Genomic DNA, 26,769 nt, shown 5'->3' with positions numbered 1-26,769 from the left:
GTTATATTTAGTTAATTTCAGTACTTTTGGTAATTAAAACATAAGACGAATTCTCATGTGTTGTTGTGAATGATATAAACTGTATAGTTAAAATATTTATAAATATGTGTTACTAAAAATAATAACAACATTAATTGTTATTAATTTTAAAATAATAATTTTTATTAAGTTGATTTACATAAGTATACAATATTTATAGAACTATATAATAAGTTAGATACCTATTAAAACCATATAATTTCAACCGGTGGATTGTGTATGAAAAAAATTTAAAATAAAATAATGGATGCGTCGTTCAAAAAAAAGTCCCTAATATATTAAGTACACATAACTTGGCATCCATTACAATTTTATTCAACTTCATCAAATCAAGACTTTTCATAAATTTAGTCCCAGTCGCTTCCCAACCCACCTAACTCTCCCAGTTAATTGCTATATAAACTAAGATCATACGTACGTTGTAAGATTAAGAGGCTAAGTGTTAAACCCAACAATGGATCAATACAAAGGTTCAGATGTAGACAAGTATAGATGTTTCATGAGTGGAGAAGGTGAGAAGAACACCAAATGGAAGTTGGGTGTACCCCCTAACTATGATGCAATCAACGAACTCTTTGAAGAAGGCAGAACCAAGGTTTTAAATACTTATATCTTTACATTTGCACCCTTTAATTTTTTTTCTAGTTAGACTTGGACCATAATATTGATCCTGCTATGGCTTAATACACGAACTTGTTTCTAAAGTAATCTTCACATAAGTTACAGAAATGTAAACATTACAAAAATATAAAGAAAAGATTATTAATTTCTCAATATTTATGAACCAAAGGAGTGTTGGTGGACCAAGCTTACTTTGAACTTCGAAGTTTGAATCGTTAACAAACTAATATACGGATGTGTACACACTCACAACCTGCGTGTAATTTTTATTTTATTTATTTATTTTTTGAATCACACGTATCATAGCTAGATATTATGTGCTTATTCCGCTAATTAATATCATTAGCTACGTCAAATGCTAAACTCTACAGGGTGGTTATCTTATTTAAATTAACTAATGTTTATTTTGGCTGGTAATTAAGATATGGCCGGCAGGTTCACTGGGAGAGCAAGTTCAGAATCTTGTGAAAACATGGGAAATGGAGTTGGTCCACAAACCGAATTCCCAAGATCATAAGTCTGTTGATGTCACAAAGCTCACAATTTCTGTTAATGGTAAACTAGTTAATGGAAACCTGAACTTTTATGTCGAAGCAGTTGTCTATAAGTACTGTTGATCATATATGTATCTAATATCTTATATATGTACTTATTGGTTGTAGGCAGGAAGCCCTTGAAAATGGAAGATGTGGGTAAGATAGGTGGGGGGTACAATATGTTTCTTCAAACTTCGTTGCCAGAAGATCTACGACTGTATAATCCTTCTGATGAAACTGGGGATACGTCTCATGATATCTTCACAAACACATTTACTCGTGGTTTTGCGTTGGAGGTTCTTGAGGTTTACTCAGGTCCTCCGGTGATTGCATATAAGTTCAGGCATTGGGGTTACATGGAAGGTCCATTCAAAGGTCAACCGCCTACGGGGGAAATTGTTGAAATGATTGGTGTCTCTACATTCGAGGTCAAGAATACTAGACTATATATCTTCTTGTCACTTACAAATGGGTTTTTTGACTTGAATGTTTGTTGTTCTGATATTTGAATTTTCTTTTACAGTTGGATGAACAATTCAAGATCGTGAAGATCCAGTTTTTCTACGATAGAGGAGAGTTTCTTGCGGGTTTTATCAAGGGTGGGAGTTCTGTGACCACCACCCAAGATTCCACCATTGATGTAGGCTCTTCAAGATGCCCCTTTTCTTAAAAAAATGAAGCATGCATGGTTTCATCTGCTACCACCATTAACGAATATGATTTTATAACAGTTAGGGTTGGAACTTGGAATAAAAAAATTGTGTTTTCTAGTTTTCGGTTAATTATCTTTTGATTTCAGTATGTTGGGAACCTTCAAATGTTCATGGTTGTAAACGATAATAAAATTTCCCTCTTCAAGTAATTAGTACTTATGAAATTGTTGTTTATGCTTTTCTTGAAATTGTGGAGCATGGCGTACGTTTTACTGGTTGATAAGGATATTCACAATCCATTCAACCTTATAGACTTCAATGGATTGTATTATCATCTATTAAACACCTATTTAATCATAATCACCACTTTATACTTTCTATTGAACCATTCAAAGATCATTCAACTCCTCCATTCAACTCTATTTTATATCATCACCACCCATTAAACACCTATTCAATCCTAATCACCACTTTATACCTTCTATTGAAACATTCAAATATCATTCAACTCTCCATTCAACTCTATTTCATATCATCACCCAAATTCTTATTCAATCTTAATCATCACCCTATTCAATTCTTATACTACTTGTAATGCTGATCCTCTAAGCTCTATATAATTAATGCATTTTTTTTAAATTCTTATATGGTTTTATATATCATAGACAAAATCCAGAATCTACCAAGCATATTACCCAACTATGCACCAACTAAGAATCAGTTTTAATTTAGTAGAATCAACAAGGGTACACTGACTATAAACACTCAAAGCTCTAAGCTCTAACCATTATATCCAGAATTGAAATCAGCGGTGCCGCCGGCATTCGCCTCCATCATTGTTCAAACCTACTATTGAACTAGCAGTGAGGTTAGTGTATCATCGATTCAGGCTATATATCATTCTACATATGCTTCCTATAATTGGCTCATTCTTTAATAAATATACTTCTCCATGGGTCTGGTATATCGATTTAAAAAAAAACTTGTTACACAAAATTTAATAAATAACTGTTATAGTTGATGAAATAAATAAAATAAATTATTTTCAGTCTAGGCACTTTATGGAATCATTTACGCACAAATGCATACAAAAATTGTAGCGATTTGCTTGTTAATTCTTGATATTAGATCATGTAATTAATTGCAAATGGAATTCTTAGCAACACACTAGTTGGTTATAGTAATTTTAAGGGGAAATGACACAAATATTAAGTTTTTAGGATTCATTGATTCGGTCTCTAAAGTATTTTTGGTGCTTTATGAGAACATAAGGTAGGTTACGACATGCTCTTTTAGTTTATTTTAATCTCTAATAACCGGTAAACCATGCGACAAGCACAACTTAAACTAAACGAAACTCACATTATGCATTCATAAAGCCAAAAAAAAAAAGTTGGGGGGATCATTTAAACCAAAACTCAAAGAATTCACAAAAAGCAAAACTCTGCATCGTTTCATGGTGGCATTGTTAGGAGGAAGCTGCAATTAAAGTGAGGATTTAACCAGATTGTTGACCGCGAGTTGGACTCAGAGGAAGGAATGAAATCGGAATGAGGAACTACTTGTGTCGACAATGTTGGTATTTGGAGTGGGACATCGATGATATCGATTTTCCAATTGATCCAACCCTGAGTGGTGCTTCGATGAGGAATATCATGCATGATTGAATTTCTGCACGACAGAAGTATGTCGTTAGCACGTAAGTTCTGTCTATATCTCGTTTTGAGCTTCACTTGTTTCTCATGCCCCATTGACTTCCACTCTACCGTCAAGACGAGGCGATTGGGAATAGTCTAGAGGACTTTTTCCGGTCATTCCGAGCAAGAGACGGTGACGCTGCGTTTTTGGGAAACAGATTCATGCTCATCAGCGACGTATAACTATGCAGACAATTAAGGAAAATGTTGTTTTTATGAATTCTTTGAGTTTTCGTTTAAATGATCCTCCAACTTATTTTATTTTAGCTTTACAGGGGCATAATGTGAGTTTCTTTTGGTCTAAGTGGTCCATGTCGCATGGTTTACTGGTTATTTGAGGTTAAAAGGGACTAAAAGAGTAGGTCGTAACCTACTTTATGCCCTCATAGAGTACCAAAATTTAGGACTAAATTGATCAACCCTAGAAACTTCGTAGGGTATTTGTGTCATTTCACCTAATTTTAATACATTGTCCCATTTTGTTCCACATCGCCAAACACGTTTAGACGGGTTGTCCCCAAACACCATGCTAGAAAATTAGTATTGTTCAATTTAATCTAGTTTTTTTTTTTTTTTTTTTTTTTTTTTTTTTTGATCCAAACGTATATAGTCCTGTCATAACGTGTAACAAATGCTATATTATAGAATTAAAAGTCAAAATGAAAGATGTATAACATTTACGTGTTAACCCAATAAATCTATTAGCTCCTATGTTTGGTCCATTTAACTCTTAGCTAGGTTTAACATAATTAGTTTTCGTATTTATATCGTCTTTTCATTTTATTGTTAGTGTACATTTTCTTTTATTATTTAATAATGAAACCCTAGCAATTTTTTGTTCATTAGTTACATGGTATCAAAGCTATACTCGATCCGTTGGTTATGATTGTTGGAGGCGACAACTTGAGACCGCGTTAATGAAACCTAGCAGTATTTTGTTCATTAGTTTACTTTGGCGTGTTTTGCTTGATAGAATCCCCACTAGGGTAAATTTGGAAATAAAGAAATTGACATGCCTTCAGTTTTATGCCCTACTTGTGGGGTATATGAGGAAGATGTTTATCATGTTTTTCTAATATGTGTGTGATGTGGTTGCTCAAAGTTGGATAAGATCATGAAGTGGTTAGATCTGTAATTTCCTCCTTTTTTGAGTGTTCGTAAATCTTTTAGCATGGGTGGATTTAGTTTAATGTGGTGGCTCCAAGGAGAAGAATTCTTGAGGTTATTGTGCTTATCAGAACGATCTGTTGTTTATAAGTTTACAGGGGTAGTATGCCCTGTTTCGAAATTTTTGGCGATTATGGGTTTAGCTTTTTGATTTGTTTCTGTATCGCGTTTGGTTTGATTTGTTTGATTTTATTTTTTGTCATTTTTAAGGGTTTCGATTGTTGTTGTTTTGTCGTTTTCTCATGTTGCTTTTAGTATTTGCGCCGTGAAATAACCTTTTTTTTGTCGTTTCCTTGTCATGATTTCTTACTGCCGTCGCAAAAATAACATTTTTCGTTGATATCTTGCCACGATTATTGTAATCGCGTGCGGTTATTGTTCAAAAAGCAACTTTTCGATAAAATTCTCTGACTGTTTTTGCAATATGACTTCAAAAAATATTTTTCCGAGGCTTGGACCTCTTTCCCAAAAAAAGTTAGACTCCAAAAAATGACTCTTTTTAGTTCACCAGTACTCACCTTGATGGCAAGAATTATGCATACTAGAGTTATATTACAAAGAATTTTTCGCAAAGGAAGAACATGTGGGAATAATGACAGGTATATATACAAAGCAAACCAACATATAGAAGGTTGCATATTATGCAACCTTATTGGAATCATGAGATACTTGTAACTCCATGATTTGCTTTTAGGGTTAATTTTGGAATTTTTCTAGATTTCGTTTCATCACGTGTCTTTGAGATTTTTTTGGAAGGTGTTATAATCAACCATGGAAACTGGAATGTTGCTTCATGTTTAAATTTGGGATTAGCCTGGATTATTTTATCATGTGTCTTTGGGATTTTTCTGGAAGGTATTATAATCAACCATGAAAACGGGAAGGTTGCCTTATGTTTAAATTTGGGGTTATCCTAGTTTTGATTTCATCAAACTTTTAAGTTACAAATTTTAGATTTATCTGGATTTGACTAGTGGTGGTTGTCGGAGGTGAACATGATGATTGTTGGAGGTGAGCGGGGTGGATGTCACGAGATCTATTTAATATCGAAGGTAGAGGAGTGGGGTAAAATTGGTGGTTCCCAAATGCAAAACAATAAAAAAATCACTAATACAGATAAAATAGTCATTTTATATCGGTTCGGGACCAAAACCGGAAAAAAAACAACTACATGGATTATCCAAATTTATAAAAAAGGGTTAAGTACCAAATACACGAATTACCGTGAACTAATGGACCAAATATTTAAATTATTAAAAATTATAAATACATGATGTTTTGAGTAGGGTTGAATACTTTTTACCCAACGAAATTTGAGCAAAATGGATTTTCTGAGGATTACCTATATTTTGTTTAACAGATTAAAAGATGTATGGAGGTAACATGTGCCTAGTTACAATTTTGCATATTTTGATATAATAATGAAATAACTTGTATATATTTCATCTTAAAAATTAATTTGTTGCACAACTTCAAAAAATATGTAGCATCATTGCATTAGTAAGCATTTAACTCTTTTAAATACAACAAAATAAAACATGACATTCCCGCAACCTTCCCAGAGAAGATTCGCCATTTGGTGAAAGATGTGGATAAGCTGGAACAACATTGCAAACTTTCTCTTGGCCTCCCCTAGTTGAAACCTCTTTGATTTGAATTTGAGACCTACTCTATGGGCCTAGCCAAGTAAGCCACAATATATTGTTAAGTGATATGAAGCTTAACAAAATTAATTAACTTACAATAATAGACCCTAAGACCTTTTTGATAAACTTCAAACCACAACCAATCTTGCCAAATTTTATTATAAAGTGCAAACGTAGATAAAATACGTATTTTAGTCTAGTTGATTTTTATATTCAAAATATATATTTTAAAATTAGGATTTTAAAAAATTATGGTACTAACAAGGCTATGAGGAGTGGGATGCGCTAAGCTCATCATCATCCATGCTAAGCTTGTAACACCGGAATTCAGGAGGCCAAGTTGGGGAAGGAAAAACCCTAAGTCAATGAGTCAACTCGCCGAGTCCAAGGAAGAACTTGACGAGTCGGAGCAAGATCCGTGTTGCGGATTAAGTGGCCAACTCAGTGAGTCGGGGGACTGACTCGGTGAGTCTGGTCTGGGTTGGGAAACCCTAATTTCGGGACTGGTGCCCTATTTAAGCATCATATTCTCATTCCCTCAGCCTTATCTTTAGCCCCCAGACCCCAACCCCTCACCCACGAAACCCTAGTGCATCTTGTGAGTGTTTGAGCCACCTTGGTGTGTTTTGTGTGCTCTTAAAGAGGAAGAAGAAGAAGAAGAAAGTTGGAGGTTCAAGAAGGAGGAAGTAGATCCAGAAGACACACTCAATTTGTTGCATTTCTTGGTAATAAAGTCTTCATCTTGGCTTTTGGTTTATTAGATCTCCTTATGGTCCCTTTTTGGAAGGTTTTTGGTCCAAGAATGGTTGTCTTTGGGTTTTGGACGTCCCCCAAGCATAATCCTTTCATATCTAGAAGTATTTGGGGGTGGTTAAGGCATAAAGGTGCAAGCTTTATGCCATTAGGAAGTCCCATGCAAGCTTAAAGAGATTATTATGGCCTATTGGAGCCCTAAAGGCCATGCAAGGAAGTAAAGTCCAGGACTTTATGTGGTTATTGGATGTCTAGAGTCTAGATCTTGATTTCCCTGTTTCGGTTTGGTGTAATAAAGGTTTTGGACCATGGTGTTATGTCTTAATGAGCTAGGGTTTTGTCTAAACACATTAAGAAGGACTTAGGATGGGTTAAGCCGGAAACTTTACCCTTAATAGGTCATTTCCAGAGTATTTATGAAGTTTGGAGTACATATATGAGGTATAAGAGCTAAATCCTTTAAGATAGTCCCGCAGACCGAGGAACTCGACGATTCCAGGGAGGGACTCAACGAGTTTAAGTGAGTTGTCCTGTTTTCTGGTTATGGGTGAACTCGACGAGTCAGGGAATGACTCGGCGAGTTGACTCTGTTTTGTCACAAGTCTGGTTAGCCAGGGAACTCGGCGAATCAGGGGCTGACTCGACGAGTTGGTTCGCCATTGCAGGATTCTGAGCTTTTGATCTCGGCGAGTTGATGGAGCAACTCGGTGAGTCAAGTCAACCTGGAAGTGTTGACTTTGACCATGGACCGTTGACTTTGTCCAGAATTGACTTAGTTTGACTTCTGGAGGGTATTTTAGGACTAAGTGTTATGTTGGTATTGGTAGCTCGGGGAGTCGAGTGACCAGCAGTTCGAGGATCTGCCAGCTAGCAGCGAGGGGTTATTAGCAGGATTCTACAGTCAGCTTGTGAGGGGAGTTTTCTCCAGTAGGAACGGGTTTAAGGCACCAATGTCGGCCCGTTTATGTATGCTAGTGTATACCGGATTTAGATCCGATGTCGGGGTTAGCGCGATGCAGTTTATATGTTCTGGATTTTAGTTCGATAGCAGGCGAGGCCCGAGGAAGGGTTATATATATATATATATATATATATATATATATATATATATATATATTTTCGGGCTGCGGTTCGATGTCGGGTGGTACCCGAGGTAGTAGTGTATGTGTAGTTTATTGGATTAGTGTCTAAGTCCATAACTATTTTGGTATGTACTTGACCCGATGGTGCATGATCCTTTTAGGTTGCCTTCACCAAAGCAACTTGATAGGATGAATTATGGAGAGAAAGGATTAATTATGATTTATTAATATATTATGAGAATAATATATTAAAGGAGAAATCATATTGTTTAATTAATATTAGTCAAGAATTAATAAGAATTAAGTTTGTGGTTAAAAGACATTAATTAATCTTAAGGGACTAGAACTGTCAATTGTGTGATAGTTGAATATTGGGCTAATAGACTCCATATTAGAGGGGTGGACGAATTCTATGGGGAAACCCATTAGAAATCGTCCAAAGCCTTTAAGAAAGGAGTCCATGGGTAGCTTAGGGCCTAAGCATCCAAATTAGGGTTTCCTTGTTAGATAACCCTAATAGCCTCACTATTTAAAGGACCCTTAAGCCCCAAAAACGTGGTGAACTTGTTCTCTAGGGTTTCCACATGTTTTGGGCAGCCTCCTCTCTCCTTATTCTTCATCCTCTTGCTCTTGGTGTAACGACCAAAATTTCAAAACAATTAAAACTTTTCAAAAACCACTCATTTTAATAACGTTGTTACAAAAAGGTTTTCAATACATTATTTAACAGAGTATTTTTCCCAGGTTCAAATCATAAAACACCAACGCGGGGAACGGTACGATCACGCGTTTGCCTTGCACAGACTCCTGAGAACCTGAAAGCATAAAACCACAACTGTAAGCCCGAAAGCTTAGTGAGATACCCCCAAAAATACCAACCACAAATACGCCCTTCCAGGCGACGACCTTCCGGTCCAAAACATATCGCCTTCGGCCCATAACATATTGCCTTCCGGCCCATAACACATCGCCTTCCGGCCCATAACATAACAGCATACATAAAATAACATAACATAGAACAACCTTACATATCGGGTCAAATCCCCAGACCAAACAACTGTGCACATAACATATAATCATTCAACAGATCACAGTCAGCGAATCGATCAACAGATCACATAACATATCATTACCCTAACCAAGATACCGGACTAACCGGTCACTAGCATAACATCACCATAAGAATCAGTCAACATACTAATTACACACATACGCCTTTCCAGGCCATGACCTTCCGGTCCACATCGCAATGCCTTCCGGCCTACAACATGTAATGCCTTCCGGCCCACAACATATAATGCCTTCCGGCCCATAACGTAATGCCTTCCGGCCCATATTCCGCAATATCATAACAACAAACACTACTCGGATTTCCATCCGATAAAGGGGTCGGCCTTGGTGCCGTAGATCCTATAGATATAGTGAGGATAACTCACCTCGAAACTGCCGACTGAACAGATAACTCAAGCTGCTCCGATCACTGATACGATCTCCACCTCTGGACAGCCACCAATGCACTGAACTCAAACAATAATCAACAATTACCAAAATACCCCTGGAAACCACTGGTCAACCATTGGTCAAAGACAAGGTCAAAGTCAACCCCTGACTGACCCTACTCGCCGAGTCAACCCGATGACTCGCCGAGTTCCCATACTCAGAACTTCACTCAATCCGCGACCTAACTCGCCGAGTCACCCCGAGACTCGCCGAGTCCCACAACTTCAGAGTCCTCTCGCACACAACTCACCGAGTCATCCCTTGACTCACCGATTCTCGACTCAACCAGAGAATATCGGAACTCTTCGACAAGACTCGCCGAGTCCAAGAACAGACTCGCCGAGTCTATGGCTATCTTCAACCTACTCGCCGAGTTGTTCATACAACTCGCCGAGTTCCAGGCCATCTTCATTCAACTCGCCGAGTTGTTCTTCCAACTCGTCGAGTCCCAGCTCATCTTCAAACAACTCGTCGAGTACACTCATGTGACTCGCCGAGTACCATTGGTCTGAATCCATACAGAAGCACTCCAAGCCATGCATTTGATCCAAAACATAGATCTAGCTTCCTACAACCCCTTTATCACGTAAAGTGGCAAACTTTACGTGAATCCAACGAGATCTAGGCTATTTGCACAATGGTTTAGGGTTTGGGACATGTAAGCTTCACTAAACACTCCAACACAGGAACTTTCATGCTCTCTGATTCTTCTCTATTCCAGATCTGAGGTAGCAACCTCAGATCTAACCTCTAGACTTCCAATTCCACCCATAGACAAGTTCCCACAAACCCCAAAATGAAGAAATAACATAACAATAGCCCAAGAACGAGATATTACCTCCAATGGACGCCCAATCTGCAATGCAATTCGATTCCAAGCAAAGCCCCTTGCTCCAAGCCTTCAATCTCTCAAAATTCCTTCAATAATTACTTCTCCAAGCTCCAATCCACTCAACAATGGTGCTTCTCCGCGATTTAGGGTTTTCTGGGGCTCAAGGGGTGATAAAGAGGCTGGGAGGGAAAACATAATGTTCTTTATATAGGGCTCAACCTCGGGAATTAGGGTTTTCTCCACTCAGCGCCTACTCGCCGAGTCCTCCTTACCGACTCGCCGAGTCGGCTACTTAACACGTGACCCAGTCGCGACTCTACTCGCCGAGTCCATCCATTGACTCGCCGAGTCACTCTTCCACAACTTACTCTTTTAGCCCTTCAACTCTACTCTTGATATTTCGGGATGTTACAATTCTCCCCCACTTATATTAGGCTTCGCCCTCGAAGCCTACAGCAACTCAACTCCAAGGATACTCCCATAACACTCCACCTGGCCTTAACCGGACCAGGTCCCTCCAGGCATACTTATCGAAACTTGAACACACTTTCCCCTCCTTCACGGTGTCCTGACCACCGTCTCGAACCGGGCATCGAGTGTACCCCTGATTATCATTCTCAATAACCGAGAATTACTCAAGATGCAACTCTGCTCTAAATCTCAACAATCACTCGACCCATAAGGGTTAGAAAACCAAGGACCATCGGATCCCCGATCCGAATCCCACTCTATCCATTTCGGAACGACTGAGAGACCCATTCTCAATCTCAGAGCAACTCTCACGAGTTCTCCCCTTGCAACCTGTAACGCCCGCAAATCTGGGCTAGTCAAATTAGAGGCAATAGGGGTCGAAAACGACTTTTCGACAAAAGATTATTTAGAATAAATAATCTTAATCAAGTTTTAGAGTATGTTACAAGGTTTTCGTACATATAAAGAACGCCGAAAACCGAGTTATAACGAAGAAGTTATGACCCGTTGAAGTTTCGCGACGGGACCGGCACGATACCGAGAAGCGTAAATAGTGAATTTACGATAGAGCGAGATTTAGCCTTAGCGATCTAAACGAAAGTCGTAGAATATGTTAAAATAAGAACATCGATAAAAAGAACGCCCAAATCTGACTTCGTATGAGGAAGTTATGATTTTTCTAAGATTTAGCATAGCAGTGCACAGCCCGAAATTTGAATTTTAGATCGGTCGATTTTTAGCCGACGGGATCTAAATGAAAGTTGTAGTACTCGTAAATACCAACGCGTGGATATAAAGAACGTCGATAATAGAGCTCGTATGCAAAAGTTATGGACGAAGCTTAGTCCCTACTTTTCGAGCGCGGTGAATTTGATACAGTTTTGTAAATACGAGATAGAATGAGAATTAGCCAACGAGGTCTAAATGAGAGTTGAAGATCTCATTAATAGGAACTCAACGGTAAAAATACAGACAAAAATGGAGCTTGTATGCGAAAGTTATGGACGAAGCTTAGTCCATACTTTTCAAGCGCGGCGAATTTGATACAGTTTTGTAAATCCGAGATAGAATGAGAATTAGCCAACGAGGTCTAAATGAAAGTTGAAGATCTCATTAATAGGAACTCAACAGTAAAAAGACAGACAAAAACGGAGCTCGTATGCAAAAGTTACGGACGAAGCTTGGAGACTACTTTACTATACACTTCCTATAAATACAAGGGTGAACTCCTCATATTTTCTTCACACCATAAGCCTTTCTTTCTCTCTCTAACTTCTCTCTAGCCTCCCTAAACCCCTCCCAAGTCTAGGGAACCTCCCTATCACGAGAAGAAAGCCCCGGAGCGCCCGACGGCTCCGAGAAGAAAAGCTTTCGGCTCGGAAACGCTGCTCCAGCGAAGCCCGGTTTTTAATAAAAATTCGCTGTAAGTGTGCTACGCTTACGCAATTTTTAATATAGCTTTCAAATAATTATAGGAATGTTATTAGGTCCTTAAAATAATTATTTGGGCTATTATTATGAGTTATATCGAGTATTATTAACGCTTAATAATACTCGGACTAATTAGTTTGTCGCGGTTATCGTTAAACTAAACCCTAGTGGTACCGATACTAGGTTTTATCAAAGGAATATCGTTTTGAGAGTATCGAAGCGCTGTCCGAGTGCTGAGTCACCACCTACTCAGGTGAGTGCATAGTTACTTTCATCTTACACATAGATATGAAGTATTTTAATATAAATTACGTGCTATGTGTGCATATTGTTTGAATACTTGTTGTCTATGCTGGATGAATGATTTATACATGTTTTAAATGATTTAAATTGTATATTTATTTTATATCTACAAATATGTTGGGATAAAACATGGGTAGATGAAATAGTTGGTGAGTGATGAAATAAAATAATGAGAGATAGGTGATGATAGATAGGTGACTATGAATTGGTGATGTAGGATACTACAACCTTGTCCGACAATTTGGAGATGTAGTCATCTACCAGAGTATAGATGGCGACCACGGACTATTATAGACAACCCCGTGGAAACACCAGCAGGCTAGCAACCTGTAGGTGATGAATTACGAGTTCAGGCGATGTTGTAACTACGTATTCATGCGATGATAGTCTAACCCTTATTATGAAGTACGAGTCCAGGCGATGTTGTGGCTACGTATTCATGCGATGATAGACTAACCCTTATCATGATTTACAAGTCCAGGCGATGTTGTGGCTGCGTAATCATGCGATGATACCCTAACTCTTGCTAGACACATATTGAGGGAGTAATCCCCGGATTAATATTGTCTATGCAATGTAGGCGATGATCCTTAGGTAAAGTTCGTAAGAACAATCATATAAGGAAATACGATGTAAGGAGATGAAAAGTAAATATGATATAAGAGATGACCCTTGAGATAATATCTTTAGGGAAGACTAAAAGAAGATAACGGGGATGGGTAATTGGGTTGATTGTTTGATTGTTTAAACATAATAACTATATTATTGTGGGTTGAAAACCCTATGTACTCACCAGGTTTCCCAACCTGACCCACTCAGTTTATTTACATCACAGGTGACGATATGAAGTGACATTACACTGAGAGATTTAAAGAGATGTAGATCACTAGTGTAAATAATTGTAAGTTCTGTTTATGCTTATGTTTCTGTATTAACAATGACATCCCAAACGTTTTAAAATGAAATAAATACGTTTCTTCGAAAATGTTTTAATAACGTATTTATCGTGTTTTTCTGGGAACAAATTCCGCAACATTTTTATAAAATGAAGTACTCTGATTTTTATAAAGCATAAACAAAAATCGGTCTTTTCTGGCCGTGATTTTGGGGATGTCACACAACCGCATACACATGCTGAACTAGCTCTAACACCCTCAGGTTGGGAAAACCTGATACACTGATAATACCCTCAAACATCCCCCAGGATGAACCACTAATATACAACCCATACCCTGATCAGAATCACACTAAGAGTTCAAGACTCTCTCTCTCTCTCTCTCTCCCTGCATCCCTTCCGAGCCTCTTGGCTCTACACTTGCGGATTTCCCTCCGCGACTTCAGCAGACATTCCAAACTGGATGAGCTTCTAATCCACTGCCGCAAACACGCTGCTCAATAACCATACTCGAATTGCTCTAATCATAACTCTGCTCTGCCGCTTTCACTTCCGTGAACTTGCACTCCCTCTCAGAGTTACACGCCTCTTACCTCTTTCTCTTCCTTTACCAAGGAATCCACCCGGTCACAATGTCACTCCGACAAATGCCACGACGCTCACCCGACGCTACACCACCCTTAGCGTGACCGCTAACCATCCAACACACTTACCCTGACTCTCCTCGCAGGGACTCTCAAGCCCATGCACTACCTCACTTAAACAAGATCACTACCCGGGGCCAGACCTTCCAATGCAATCACACTGCAACATACACAATATGAAATCTCAAACTGATCCAACAATACCAACAGAGTCTCCAGCATGACTGGACCGACTCACATAACACATATTAGCCACTCGAGGCTATATCTCTGTGGGTCCGTACACCCAAACTCTGTGAACCCTCAGGTTCTAACTCTAGGAACCTTCCGGTTCCAACTCTACAACATGCACAGCATAAATCCCATAGAATTAATGCAGTACAACACATCACATACATAAAGCATACAAATACTCTGATCACATAACCCCGGTTACCCACTCAAACTTGATCCCGGCCTGCTTCCAAGCCTCCACAATCAAATGCCCTAGGTCTGTATCCCGCCCCGCATGCCCGACACTCGCTCCTATCAGCCTATACTCAGGGCTGACAGAACACTGCTGAATCCCAACAGCTAAGCACCCTCAGATACTCATCGATCTCCCGGAGAATTCTCCAATTCTCCCCCACTTAAACCACTGACTAACAACCACCGGTCGCCATTAACGACCTTCCAGAACAACCCCGCACAAGGAGAACACTTACACACTGACTGCTTCCCACAAGCATAAGCAACCCTCAGCAAAACACATCTCCTCACTGATCAATCTGCTCACCGAGAATCCGATCTCCAATTATCCCTTCCATGAATGTAGATGCTACCCGACATTCAACCCAATGCCGCATCTCCACTAATAACCCTCACGAACGATAACCAAAGAAATCCCCAAAACAATAACCCATAACCAAACCACAACCCGCAAAATGACGAATACCGCATCGAAAACCGCACAAAGATACCAACACAAAACACCAAACTATAACCATACCAAACCTTCAGGGAACAACAGATACCAAAACGAAAACCCGAAACACAAACCCATAATCATGCCAAGCCCTCAAGAAACAACGGATACCAAAAAGAAAACTCTCCAGCGGGACTAACAGATACATGATACTCCATAATAATCATAATTCCACAAGGCGACAAGAAAGAAACATACCCGCAGCTGCACCCGACACTGCTCTGACCTCCTCCGCTGCAAGCTGAAAAGCACGACTCTAAGCCCTTGGGGGCTCCGCTCCATCCTGACCTCCACCTGAAATCCTCAAAGTGGCCGGTGCTGGAGCCTGCACCGGTCCTGCAAAAAGCTGTGGACAGTTGACCCTCAAATGTCCAACCTGACGACAATGATAACAAATCCTCAAATCCCGAATCGGCACTGACTGCCGACAATCCCGCGCATAGTGCCCCTCCTTTCCGCACTTGCGGCATGCACAACCGGACCAACAAACTCCGGCGTGACCCCTCCCACACTTCCCACAAGTGTGGCCGCTCCGATCCCCCACTCTAACATCAACGGTCCTGGACCGTTTCGGCGCCGGCTGCGACTGCATTGGAGCCTGCCTCAGCTCACGCAACTGCAACTCAACCTCTAACTCACGCCGCATGGCGGCCTCCTGCAACTCCAACAAGATCTCGCACCTCTGCGTGGACACGAACTGTCTGATATCCTCCTTGAGCGTGCTCAGATATCGGGATATCTGAGCCTGCTCCGAAGCGAACTCAGGGCAAAACATCGCCCTCTCAGTGAACATCCTGGTGATCTCAGTCACCGACTCCGAATCCTGCTTCAGCTCGAGAAACTCCTGAGCCAATCTCTCCCTCTCATCCTGCGGAACATAGCGAGTGATGAACATCTCTCGGAACTGATCCCATGATACCGCAGCCCTCTGCGCATCTGAATATGACCCTGTGGTCAATCTCCACCAATCCTTCGCCCCGAGCCTCAACAGGTTCAGAGCACACCTCACCCTCTGATCAACAGGGCATAAACACGTGAAGAAACACCCCTCCACGTCCGATAACCACCTCATTACAACAATCGGGTCCTGAACTCCATCGAAGGTGGGGGCTCCGTATTATCAAAGTCACGATACTGAAAATGCCTATCAGCTCCTCCCCCTGCCGTTGCTACAGCCACTGTAGCCGCCGCGGCAGCCGTCTCCGCGAGAGTCGCATAGCGCTCATCAAAATACTCAACCATGGCGGTCTTGATCGACCCAAACAGTTCCGGCAACTCAGCCCGGAACAATGCAGCAACCTCATCATGCAGGATCTCGCGAATCCTCGCATCCAACTCACTCGTGCTCATCTGATCGATAACCTCAGACGGCACCGATCCACCCAGAACTCTCTCTCCAGCTCCTGATCCTGATCCGGATCCACTCTCATCATGCCTCGGAATCTCCATACTGAAAAACACCATACCAAATCTCAGACACTTCCCACAATCCTGGGATCCAACTCTCGCAACCCAACCCTAGAGATCATGGTTTCCCGGATACGCGTATGGGTCCTGTGCTTTCAGTAGTACGGGCCCATACTACCTTCCACACCTACCCATATTTGTATGAAGTACTACCACAATACCCTAGAGAAACATGCATAACAACTATCCACCCTCACCACTAGAGGGACACTGAGAATCTCCCATAAGGGACCCTAGGCTACAGGCATCACAAATCAGGCAACATTATCATGAAATCCTGAAGATCCCTAGCCTAACTCTAGCATGCTGTTCTATCAAAGCTCCATAAAACAAGTGTCATGAATGGTAAATTTGGGGTTACTTACTGGCTTCGGCTGATCGTACCTTCGCGTCCCCCTTTTACTTAATTTGAAAACCATTTTAATTTCTCTTTTAAAACCTTCCTCGATTTGAGACTGGAGTTACACGAGTGTTCCTCCAATTCACTCAAACCAAGGCTTTGATACCAACTTGTAACGACCAAAATTTCAAAACAATTAAAACTTTTCAAAAACCACTCATTTTAATAACGTTGTTACAAAAAGGTTTTCAATACATTATTTAACAAAGTATTTTTCCCAGGTTCAAATCATAAAACACCAACGCGGGGAACGGTACGATCACGCCTTTGCCTTGCCACAGACTCCTGAGAACCTGAAAGCATAAAACCACAACTGTAAGCCCGAAAGCTTAGTGAGATACCCCCAAAAATACCAACCACAAATACACCCTTCCAGGCCACGACCTTCTGGTCCAAAACATATCGCTTTCCGGCCCATAACATATTGCCTTCCGGCCCATAACACATCGCCTTCCGGCCCATAACATAACAACATACATAACATAACAGAACAAAGAACAACCTTACATATCGGGTCAAATCCCCAGACCAAACAACTGTGCACATAACATATAATCATTCAACAGATCACAGTCAGCGAATCGATCAACAGATCACATAACATATCATTACCCTAACCAAGATACCGGACTAACCGGTCACTAGCATAACATCACCATAAGAATCAGTCAACATACTAATTACACACATACGCCTTTCCAGGCCATGACCTTCCGGTCCACATCGCAATGCCTACCGGCCTACAACATGTAATGTCTTCCGGCCCACAACATATAATGCCTTCCGGCCCATATTCCGCAATATCATAACAACAAACACTACTCGGATTTCCATCCGATAAAGGGGTCGGCCTTGGTGCCGTAGATCTTATAGATATAGTGAGGATAACTCACCTCGAAACTGCCGACTGAACAGATAACTCAAGCTGCTCCGATCACTGATACGATCTCCACCTCTGGACAGCCACCAATGCACTGAACTCAAACAATAATCAACAATTACCAAAATACCCTTGGAAACCATTGGTCAAAGACAAGGTCAAAGTCAACCCCTGACTGACCCTACTCGCCGAGTCAACCTGATGACTCGCCGAGTTCCCATACTCAGAACTTCACTCAATCCGCGACCTAACTCGCCGAGTCACCCCGAGACTCGCCGAGTCCCACAACTTCAGAGTCCTCTCGCACACAACTCACCGAGTCATCCCTTGACTCACCGATTCTCGACTCAACCAGAGAATATCGGAACTCTTCGACAAGACTCGCCGAGTCCAAGAACAGACTCGCCGAGTCTATGGCTATCTTCAACCTACTCGCCGAGTTGTTCATACAACTCGTCGAGTTCCAGGCCATCTTCATTCAACTCGCCGAGTTGTTCTTCCAACTCGTCGAGTCCCAGCTCATCTTCAAACAACTCGTCGAGTACACTCATGTGACTCGCCGAGTACCACTGGTCTGAATCCATACAGAAGCACTCCAAGCCATGCAATTGATCCAAAACATAGATCTAGCTTCCTACAACCCCTTTATCACGTAAAGTGGCAAAATTTACGTGAATCCAACGAGATCTAGGCTATTTGCACAATGGTTTAGGGTTTGGGACATGTAAGCTTCACTAGACACTCCAACACAGGAAATTTCATGCTCTCTGATTCTTCTCTATTCCAGATCTGAGGTAGCAACCTCAGATCTAACCTCTAGACTTCCAATTCCACCCATAGACAAGTTCCCACAAACCCCAAAATGAAGAAATAACATAACAATAGCCCAAGAACGAGATATTACCTCCAATGGACGCCCAATCTGCAATGCAATTCGATTCCAAGCAAAGCCCCTTGCTCCAAGCCTTCAATCTCTCAAAATTCCTTCAATAATTACTTCTCCAAGCTCCAATCCACTCAACAATGGTGCTTCTCCGCAATTTAGGGTTTTCCGGGGCTCAAGGGGTGATAAAGAGGCTGGGAGGGAAAACATAATGTTCTTTATATAGGGCTCAACCCCGGGAATTAGGGTTTTCTCCACTCAGCGCCTACTCGCCGAGTCCTCCTTACCGACTCGCCGAGTCGGCTACTTAACACGCGACCCAGTCACGACTCTACTCGCCGAGTCCATCCATGGACTCGCCGAGTCACTCTTCCATAACTTACTCTTTTAGCCCTTCAACTCTACTCTTGATATTTCGGGATGTTACACTTGGTGTTTGTGAACCATTAGAGGAGTGACAATTGTGACTCTAAGCTTTCTAAAGTCATTACATGGAGGATTTGAGATTGTTATTGCTACATAACAATCAAGGTAATATCTTAAACCCATTATTATGTTAATATTGATTGTCATATGCTAGATCTAGGGTTTAAAGTCTTGGATGAATTGCATGTACAATAGAGAAACCTAGATCCAAGCATTAGGGTTTGCACGAGCACATAGGATGTTCTTATGGCTAAAACCCATCAGTGGTATCAGAGCCTTGATTGGTTTCTATTGTATTGATGCCTTGGTTATTTGTTTAAGCTTCAAAAATAGTTTTTTTTAGCTCCCTGCCTGATGAACTCGGCGAGTTCCAATGTGGACTCGGCGAGTTGCTCCTACTCGGCGAGTTCGAGCGTCAGAAGGAGGTTGTTTCGGGATTTTTGCCTATTTTGACTTAGGATAACTGCCATAATTGTTTAAAATTAATAAAATATGATTATCTTTGTCAAAATAAAAGATTTTGGTCATATAATTAGATAATTGTTGTCTTATTTGATAAATGTTAAATTATTTGGATTATTTGATCATTATCTTGCATGAAATTGAATTAGATTATAATTAGATAATCACCAATTAATTGTTTAATTGCCTTATTTGTATTTTGATCTAATAGTTTTGAAAGGTTTCAAAATTTGCCCTCAAGTTTTGGAATTTAAATTTTTGATTAAAAATGTTTGATTTTGAAATATTTAAATTCTAAACCCTAATAATTTGAAATGTTTCAAAACTTGCCCTCAAGTTTTGGAATTTAAAAGTTGATTAAAAGTTTAATTTAGAAATGTTAAATTCTAAAACCCTAGTATAGTTTTGAAAAGTTCAAATCGCACCCTTATGGTTTTATTAATTAAGGTGTATAATTAAAAGAGATTTAATAAATCCATAAGTTTTGGTTTACAATTTAATTAAATTAAAAGTATAATTATTAAATTTTACCATCTAGTATTTTAAAAGTGTAAAATACACCCTATACTATATATAACATTAAAAGTCTAACATTATATATATGTATGAGTAAAAAGCCAGTCTTACCGTTAGTAGGCCTCATTCACGAAGCTGGTCTATAAGGGGTGTTTAAGGAGATTGCCTATAAAATGACGATTGAATGGGTATCCACTCTTACCCACCGCACTCTTGACTAGTGGAGGGTCGTTAGCCGAACGGGTATGATAGGACAAAAACCTTCCATTATAAGTATAATGAAGTATAAAAGTAACTAAATGCTTTCATCAAATTCCCAATCTTAGTTACTTTAGGCAAAAGTGAATTGATGCAATTCCATGAAATTACACTTTGTACCCTTGCGAAGACGTTAGTGGAGCGTGTGTGGTTAATCGGCACACTAAATGGTTCTAAGCAAAGGTAGCAAAGGGTGAGTCAATGTTTTTCACAGTTCGGTGGAGCGTGTGTGGTTAACCGGCACATCGAATAGGTGACTGTAACATGTGGGGGCACCATGTAATTTTGCATGGTTATTCACACCCTGTTTTGTGATCCTCGACATCCCAGTCACAAATCGAGGGGCATATCGAGATTTAAACATGTCATTGAAAGGTTCAATGAATCTCAAAAGATCTAGGAATTTTCAATAGATTTAAAACTTAATTTTCTTTTTCGTTTTTCATGGTGGAAATTAGTGAATCGTCATTCACTTACCTTCAAATGTTCTGCAATTTGGGTTACGACATCCTTCTCCCAAGTTGTAGAGTATTGTGTTGGGTCCTAGCCTTAATATCTCATTTGGGTGATTTATTAAGGACTCAATCAATTAACTAACTTGAATATAATTTTTCTCCCGTTTTGTAGATGTCAAAGTATGACAACTATGGTATTCCCAAAACCCGTGGAACAAGCTTTTCACATGAAGATGATATTCCACGATTCGATCGAGGAAAACGAGATCATGCTTCACTTCCTCCACCTCCTCCAATTATTCTCCTTAACCCACAAGTTCGAAGGCTTGAAAAGTTCAAGCTCACTCAAGCCCTTTTGGCAAGTAAACATGAAGAAGGAAAGTCGACGTGTGCACACATCCTAGAGATGAAGTCACACATTGATAGGTTAAGAATGTTGGGATCTATTGTCTGTGAGGATCTGGCTGTTGATTGGGTTCTTCACTCACTTCCTAACTTATATAGTGAGTTCGTAAGAGAGTACTATATGATGAGCCACGACGTAACCCTCATTGATCTCACCTATATGCTTATTGCTGCTGAATCAGCAATGATTTGGCGCACTGGAAAAGCAAAGTTGATTGGTGGATCTGCCTTCCAGACCTCTATGGATATAGGCAATGGCAATGAAAGGCATGCCATGATCGAAAAGTTTGATCATAAGAGAAAGGCAAAGTCAGAAGTAGTTCCATGTGTTGTTCCAAAAGAGTCAATTTGCTTTTATTGTCAAGAGAAGGGGCATTGGAGATGAAGCTTCCCTATTTACCTAAGAGATCTAAGAGATGGGAGAGTCAAAACGTATGGCTCTGCTTTAGGTAAGATCCATTAACTAACTCTTTTAAGTTCATATTCCAGATTCTTAATACATGATGTGATAAGATTGCATTTCGATGTTTTGTAGGATCAAAGAAAATAAAGGAAGCTTAAGGGAAGAAGTGAGCGGAATCTAATCGTGAAGATATGGATTTCGATCGCATTACTTGAAGATTAGAATCTTGAGCTACTACTTGGAGTTAGAATAAGATTGCTAAGAAATATGTATTAACATAGTTTTTCAATTGAATTGCATTGTAAGGACAAATTTTTCCACAATAAAATAAATTTTGATTTTATATTATTTATTTATCTTTGCAATGGCGTGATGTTTGTAAGTTTCTATTATTAGCAATAATGGATTTGATTCTTAATTATGCTATTTGTGGAAAGGTCAAGAATTTACCAAATAGGGAAAGTTTCTCATCGCCCAAGTTTCAAATGGATAGAGACTTGGAATCATACAACAAGTATTGCATGATGAATGGGAAGTTTCATATTTGGAAATTAGACTAATTCGTTAACAAAGTGAGTGAAGGACTAGGAGATCGAGTACACAAGGTTATGTGTTGATCAAGTCCACCACAAGAGTAACAAAGATATTCGTCATGATTTACTAAGGTTAAGTAAATATGATTACACTTATGAGATTAAGTGTAATTCTTATTTGATTGAAAAAAGTTTAAATCAATAGCAGAACGAATAAGAAGAATCAAGTAGGCAGTAGGATAAAAATTTCTCTATTATAAGAAGAAGGGAGAGTACCTTTTATTATGTTTTATGATAAATCTTAATGATTAAGAACCATATCTCAATTGATCCTCTAAATGAGTCTTAGTGCAATTGTATGTCTAAAAAATGGAATCCAGAATTGAAGAAATGGTTGAATCAAGAAGTCAATCATACTTCGTTCCAAAAACAAATCTTAGAGTTAAGATTGTGACATTAAGTGACAAGTCTTAAGAAAGTTTATAACAATCATCAAATGTGGAAAATTGTGATGTCTTGGATAAGACAAAGACCAACTAGGACCAATTTTATGAAGTGTTCTGTCTTGATAAAAGCTACACTAACTCTTGAATATTTGTTTGTCAAGAAATGTTTATTGACAAGAGAATCTTATATGTAAAGGAGTCAGTGGGAGTCTTAATGGTCTTGAAAAGGTTCAAGAACTTACCAAGAATAAACCTTATCGATCATCACTAGCACACGAGTTGAGGTCTACAACCTATCATGTTGACACTATCTTGTTTCTATGCAATTCCAATTGAGTTAATTATGCATGTGAGTTCTATGAGTTCTCATTTGAATGCATAAAAGGCAAGGACCTTGATCAATGAAAAGTACATTGATAAGAAAGGGTGAGCTGCTTAACTACTTGGAAGACATGGTGGGCACCCGTGTTACCATAAGGCAAGAGATCAAGATTAAGAAAGTTCGGTCCATAAGAGTTTGGATTTGTCGCAAACTTTGGTTTTGACAATTCACATGGATAGGAACACATACACCGTTAAAATCTAAGTGTCATAAGATTTCCTCCTTCATGAAGATGGATGTGAGGAAATGCTTTCACTAAGAGAAATTTTAAGAAGATAGCGATTGTAAAATTGTATTCTCAAATTTGATTATGGTTACGATATCCCTTTCCATAATTCGAATTGTGATATTTGGCAATTAGTCTGAATTGTTTAAGACACACATATGAGCTATCTTGGATAAAGGTGTATGAGATTAAGAAGCTTAGATAAAAGATTATCAAAGCATTAAGTATTAGAAATATGAACTTAAGAAATTCAATAGGTATTGTTTTTCTGGAAGTTAAGCTATTTCTGAATACATGTCAAAGCTAGTGGGAGCATAAGAGTTATGCTTATTTGATAATAATCATCATGATAGTGGGAGCATAAATGTTGTGCATGTATGATTATTAAAACAAGTATTGCAAGTTAGCAATATTAATTATAGAAAACAAGAGTTATACTTTACAAATTCGTAAAGGTTGAATAGTTGTTTTGTTATAATTAAAGGAGAAAATATTGTACTTCATTTCAAATCTAAAGGCTTAGGTTGTGGAATTTTAATAGATTTAGTCAAGGATACATAGTGTGTTCTTAAATTTTGATTATGATTACGGTATCCCTCTTCATAGTTCGAATAGTAAGAACGTGACACATAAAATATTATGGCAAAAGATTCATAAAGTATCGTATCTTTATGTAAGACATTATGCATCGTGTCCCATACACTTCGGATATAGGATCGATTGCAAATGCTATAATATTTGACCATTTAAAAAATTTCCAAATTTCTAGCGCATTTAGAGGGAAAAAGGACAAGAATCAGTTTTGACTAAGATAATTAAACAATTATCAAAGGACGATCCAAAGCTTGCTAAGGATTGGTCGCTTGTGAGTAGTTGGAATTATGATATTGGATGGAGCATATCGACATTATTATGAATAGATAAGATTCTATTAAGAATGAGTTGTCATATGGTAAGTATGGAAAAGTTTCCATATTGAGAGTTGGATATTAAGAATCTATGTATAGATTAGAAACTTTTATGCAAAAGGATGTTCAAAGGAATGTACTTTGAGTGAGAGACATCACATCTATGGAATTGTCTTGTAACAATTTCCGATAGAGAGTTTTGTAATTCATTGGCAATAGTAATTGTGACCTTAGTGCAGTGACATTACAAAAGGATCATTGCATAAAATGTTAGAATCTAACATATACTATAAGTGGCAAGAATTTGATATTCTTTCACTTGTGAAAAAGGATTAGGAGTTGTGAAATGAGTATGATTGGAAATGTGTTCATTTGATCTATTTCACAAAGTAAGGACCGTAGGTAAACATTGTGTGCATGTTGAGAGCATGGGACAAGTGTAGTAATAATTCAAGTAAGAAGTTGATTACCCGAAACAACAAATAATGAGTAATCAATATGGTGATTAAATAAAATGTTTTATTTATACCTAGAGTTTGGGGCCATAAGGGATTAGTATTATTCTTGTGTTTCACTTTGCATGTTTTGACTTCCTGAATAATTTAATTGGTTCAGAACAGTCAAATTATTCGAACGGACCACAGTCGTTCGTATGTTGGAAGTAGGTACGAATGAAGACTATCATGAATTGGTGTGTGGATTGTCTAAAGTGTATTAGACATAAGCAAATGTTTGCTGCAACGTTCATGAGTGCTTATGAATATGATTTGAGCATTGGATTAAACCCATGCTCACTTGGATCACTTCATGGATTTCATCACGAGTGATTGGTGAGACGATAACATCTTATATTCTTGAAACCGAGATGTGTGAGTTGTATCTTGCAAGTTAGTTGCACATTGATAATATGTAAACGCACCAGTAACTTGGTGTTATAAAACATATTGTTGTGTGTAATTCGGTAAGTGAGTGCAAGCGAGCATTGAGTCAAAGTTTATCCGTTCCTTTTATCCAAAGTAGGATAAAAGCGATATCTTTGGGCCCCTCGATGATTTAGTGATGGCACCTAAGTGCTTGGCCAAGCCGGGACTAAATTGATGTGTTCAGTTGTAGTCTGTTGTCAATCATCATAAATCGGAAGTCGGGAAAAAGCATAGAGAGAATGATTAGAATTCATGTCTTATATCTATACGATATCTAGAATGGAGGAATATATGATCCCTTATCTAAAGGACACGCGTATCTGATAAGATCAGAGTTGACAGCGGCTTTGGAAAGCTACGATTGCAGATCAGGATCTGAAGTCATATGCATAATAGTTATTAGACTTATCCAAGTGGGAGACTGTTGGATTAGTGTCTAAGTCCATAACTATTTTGGTATGTACTTGACCCGATGGTGCATGGTCCTTTTGGGTTGCCTTCACAAAAGCAACTTGATAGGATGAATTATGGAGAGAAAGGATTAATTATGATTTATTAATATATTATGAGAATAATATATTAAAGGAGAAATCATATTGTTTAATTAATATTAGTCAAGAATTAATAAGAATTAAGTTTGTGGCTAAAAGACATTAATTAAACTTAAGGGACTAGAACTGTCAATTGTGTGATAGTTGAATATTGGGCTAATAGACTCCATATTAGAGGGGTGGACGAATTCTATGGGGAAACCCATTAGAAATCGTCCAAAGCCTTTAAGAAAGGAGTCTATGGGTTGCTTAGGGCCTAAGCATCCAAATTAGGGTTTCCTTGTTAGATAACCCTAATAGCCTCACTATTTAAAGGACCCTTAAGCCCCAAAAATGTGGTGAACTTGTTCTCTAGGGTTTCCACACGTTTTGGGCAGCCTCCTCTCTCCTTATTCTTCATCCTCTTGCTCTTGGTGTTTATGAACCATTAGAGGAGTGACAATTGTGACTCTAAGCTTTCTAAAGTCATTACAAGGAGGATTTGAGATTGTTATTGCTACATAACAATCAAGGTAATATCTTAAACCCATTATTATGTTAATATTGATTATCATATGCTAGATCTAGGGTTTAAAGTCTTGGATGAATTGCATGTACAATAGAGAAACCTAGATCCAAGCATTAAGGTTTGCATGAGCACATAGGATGTTCTTCTGGCTAAAACTCATCATAGTTATACTTGTTGTCTTTGTGATACTTGTATGTGCTTGGTAGGGGGTGAGTGTGGGTGGGGGCTCGTATCTCATCACTAGCTGAGTGTGGACGGGGCTCCATATCTCATTAGTAGCAGAATAGGGGTGGGGCCTAAGATAGGCGGGGACTTGAGACTAGCAGTTATAGTATAGTGATTGTGTTAGCATGTTTATATGTTATTGTTGTATGTGTGTAGCGGGCGGGCCCCAAAGACAGGCGGGGCCTGGGCGGGGCTCGATGCCAGGCGGGGCCTGGGCGGGGCTCGATGCCAGGCGAGGCCTGATGCCGGATTCGTCCGATGCCAGGCGGGGGCCGATG

General features: G+C 39.2%; 1 protein-coding gene across 1 annotated transcript; it reads left to right on the top strand.

The window, feature by feature from the left end:
• Nucleotides 1-388: 388 nt before the first annotated feature.
• On the top strand, nt 389-1,866 carry LOC111908018 (pathogen-related protein). Its single transcript, XM_023903833.3, has 4 exons — nt 389-634; nt 1,083-1,215; nt 1,323-1,624; nt 1,720-1,866. Exons 1-4 carry the CDS (start codon nt 494-496, stop codon nt 1,864-1,866), a joined length of 723 nt encoding a protein of 240 aa, XP_023759601.1. The 5' UTR covers nt 389-493.
• Nucleotides 1,867-26,769: the final 24,903 nt, after the last annotated feature.

The sequence above is a fragment of the Lactuca sativa genome, chromosome 1 (assembly GCF_002870075.4).
Source record: "Lactuca sativa cultivar Salinas chromosome 1, Lsat_Salinas_v11, whole genome shotgun sequence".
Lineage (NCBI taxonomy): Eukaryota > Viridiplantae > Streptophyta > Magnoliopsida > Asterales > Asteraceae > Lactuca > Lactuca sativa.
This window is presented reverse-complemented; position numbering and strand designations above follow the sequence as displayed.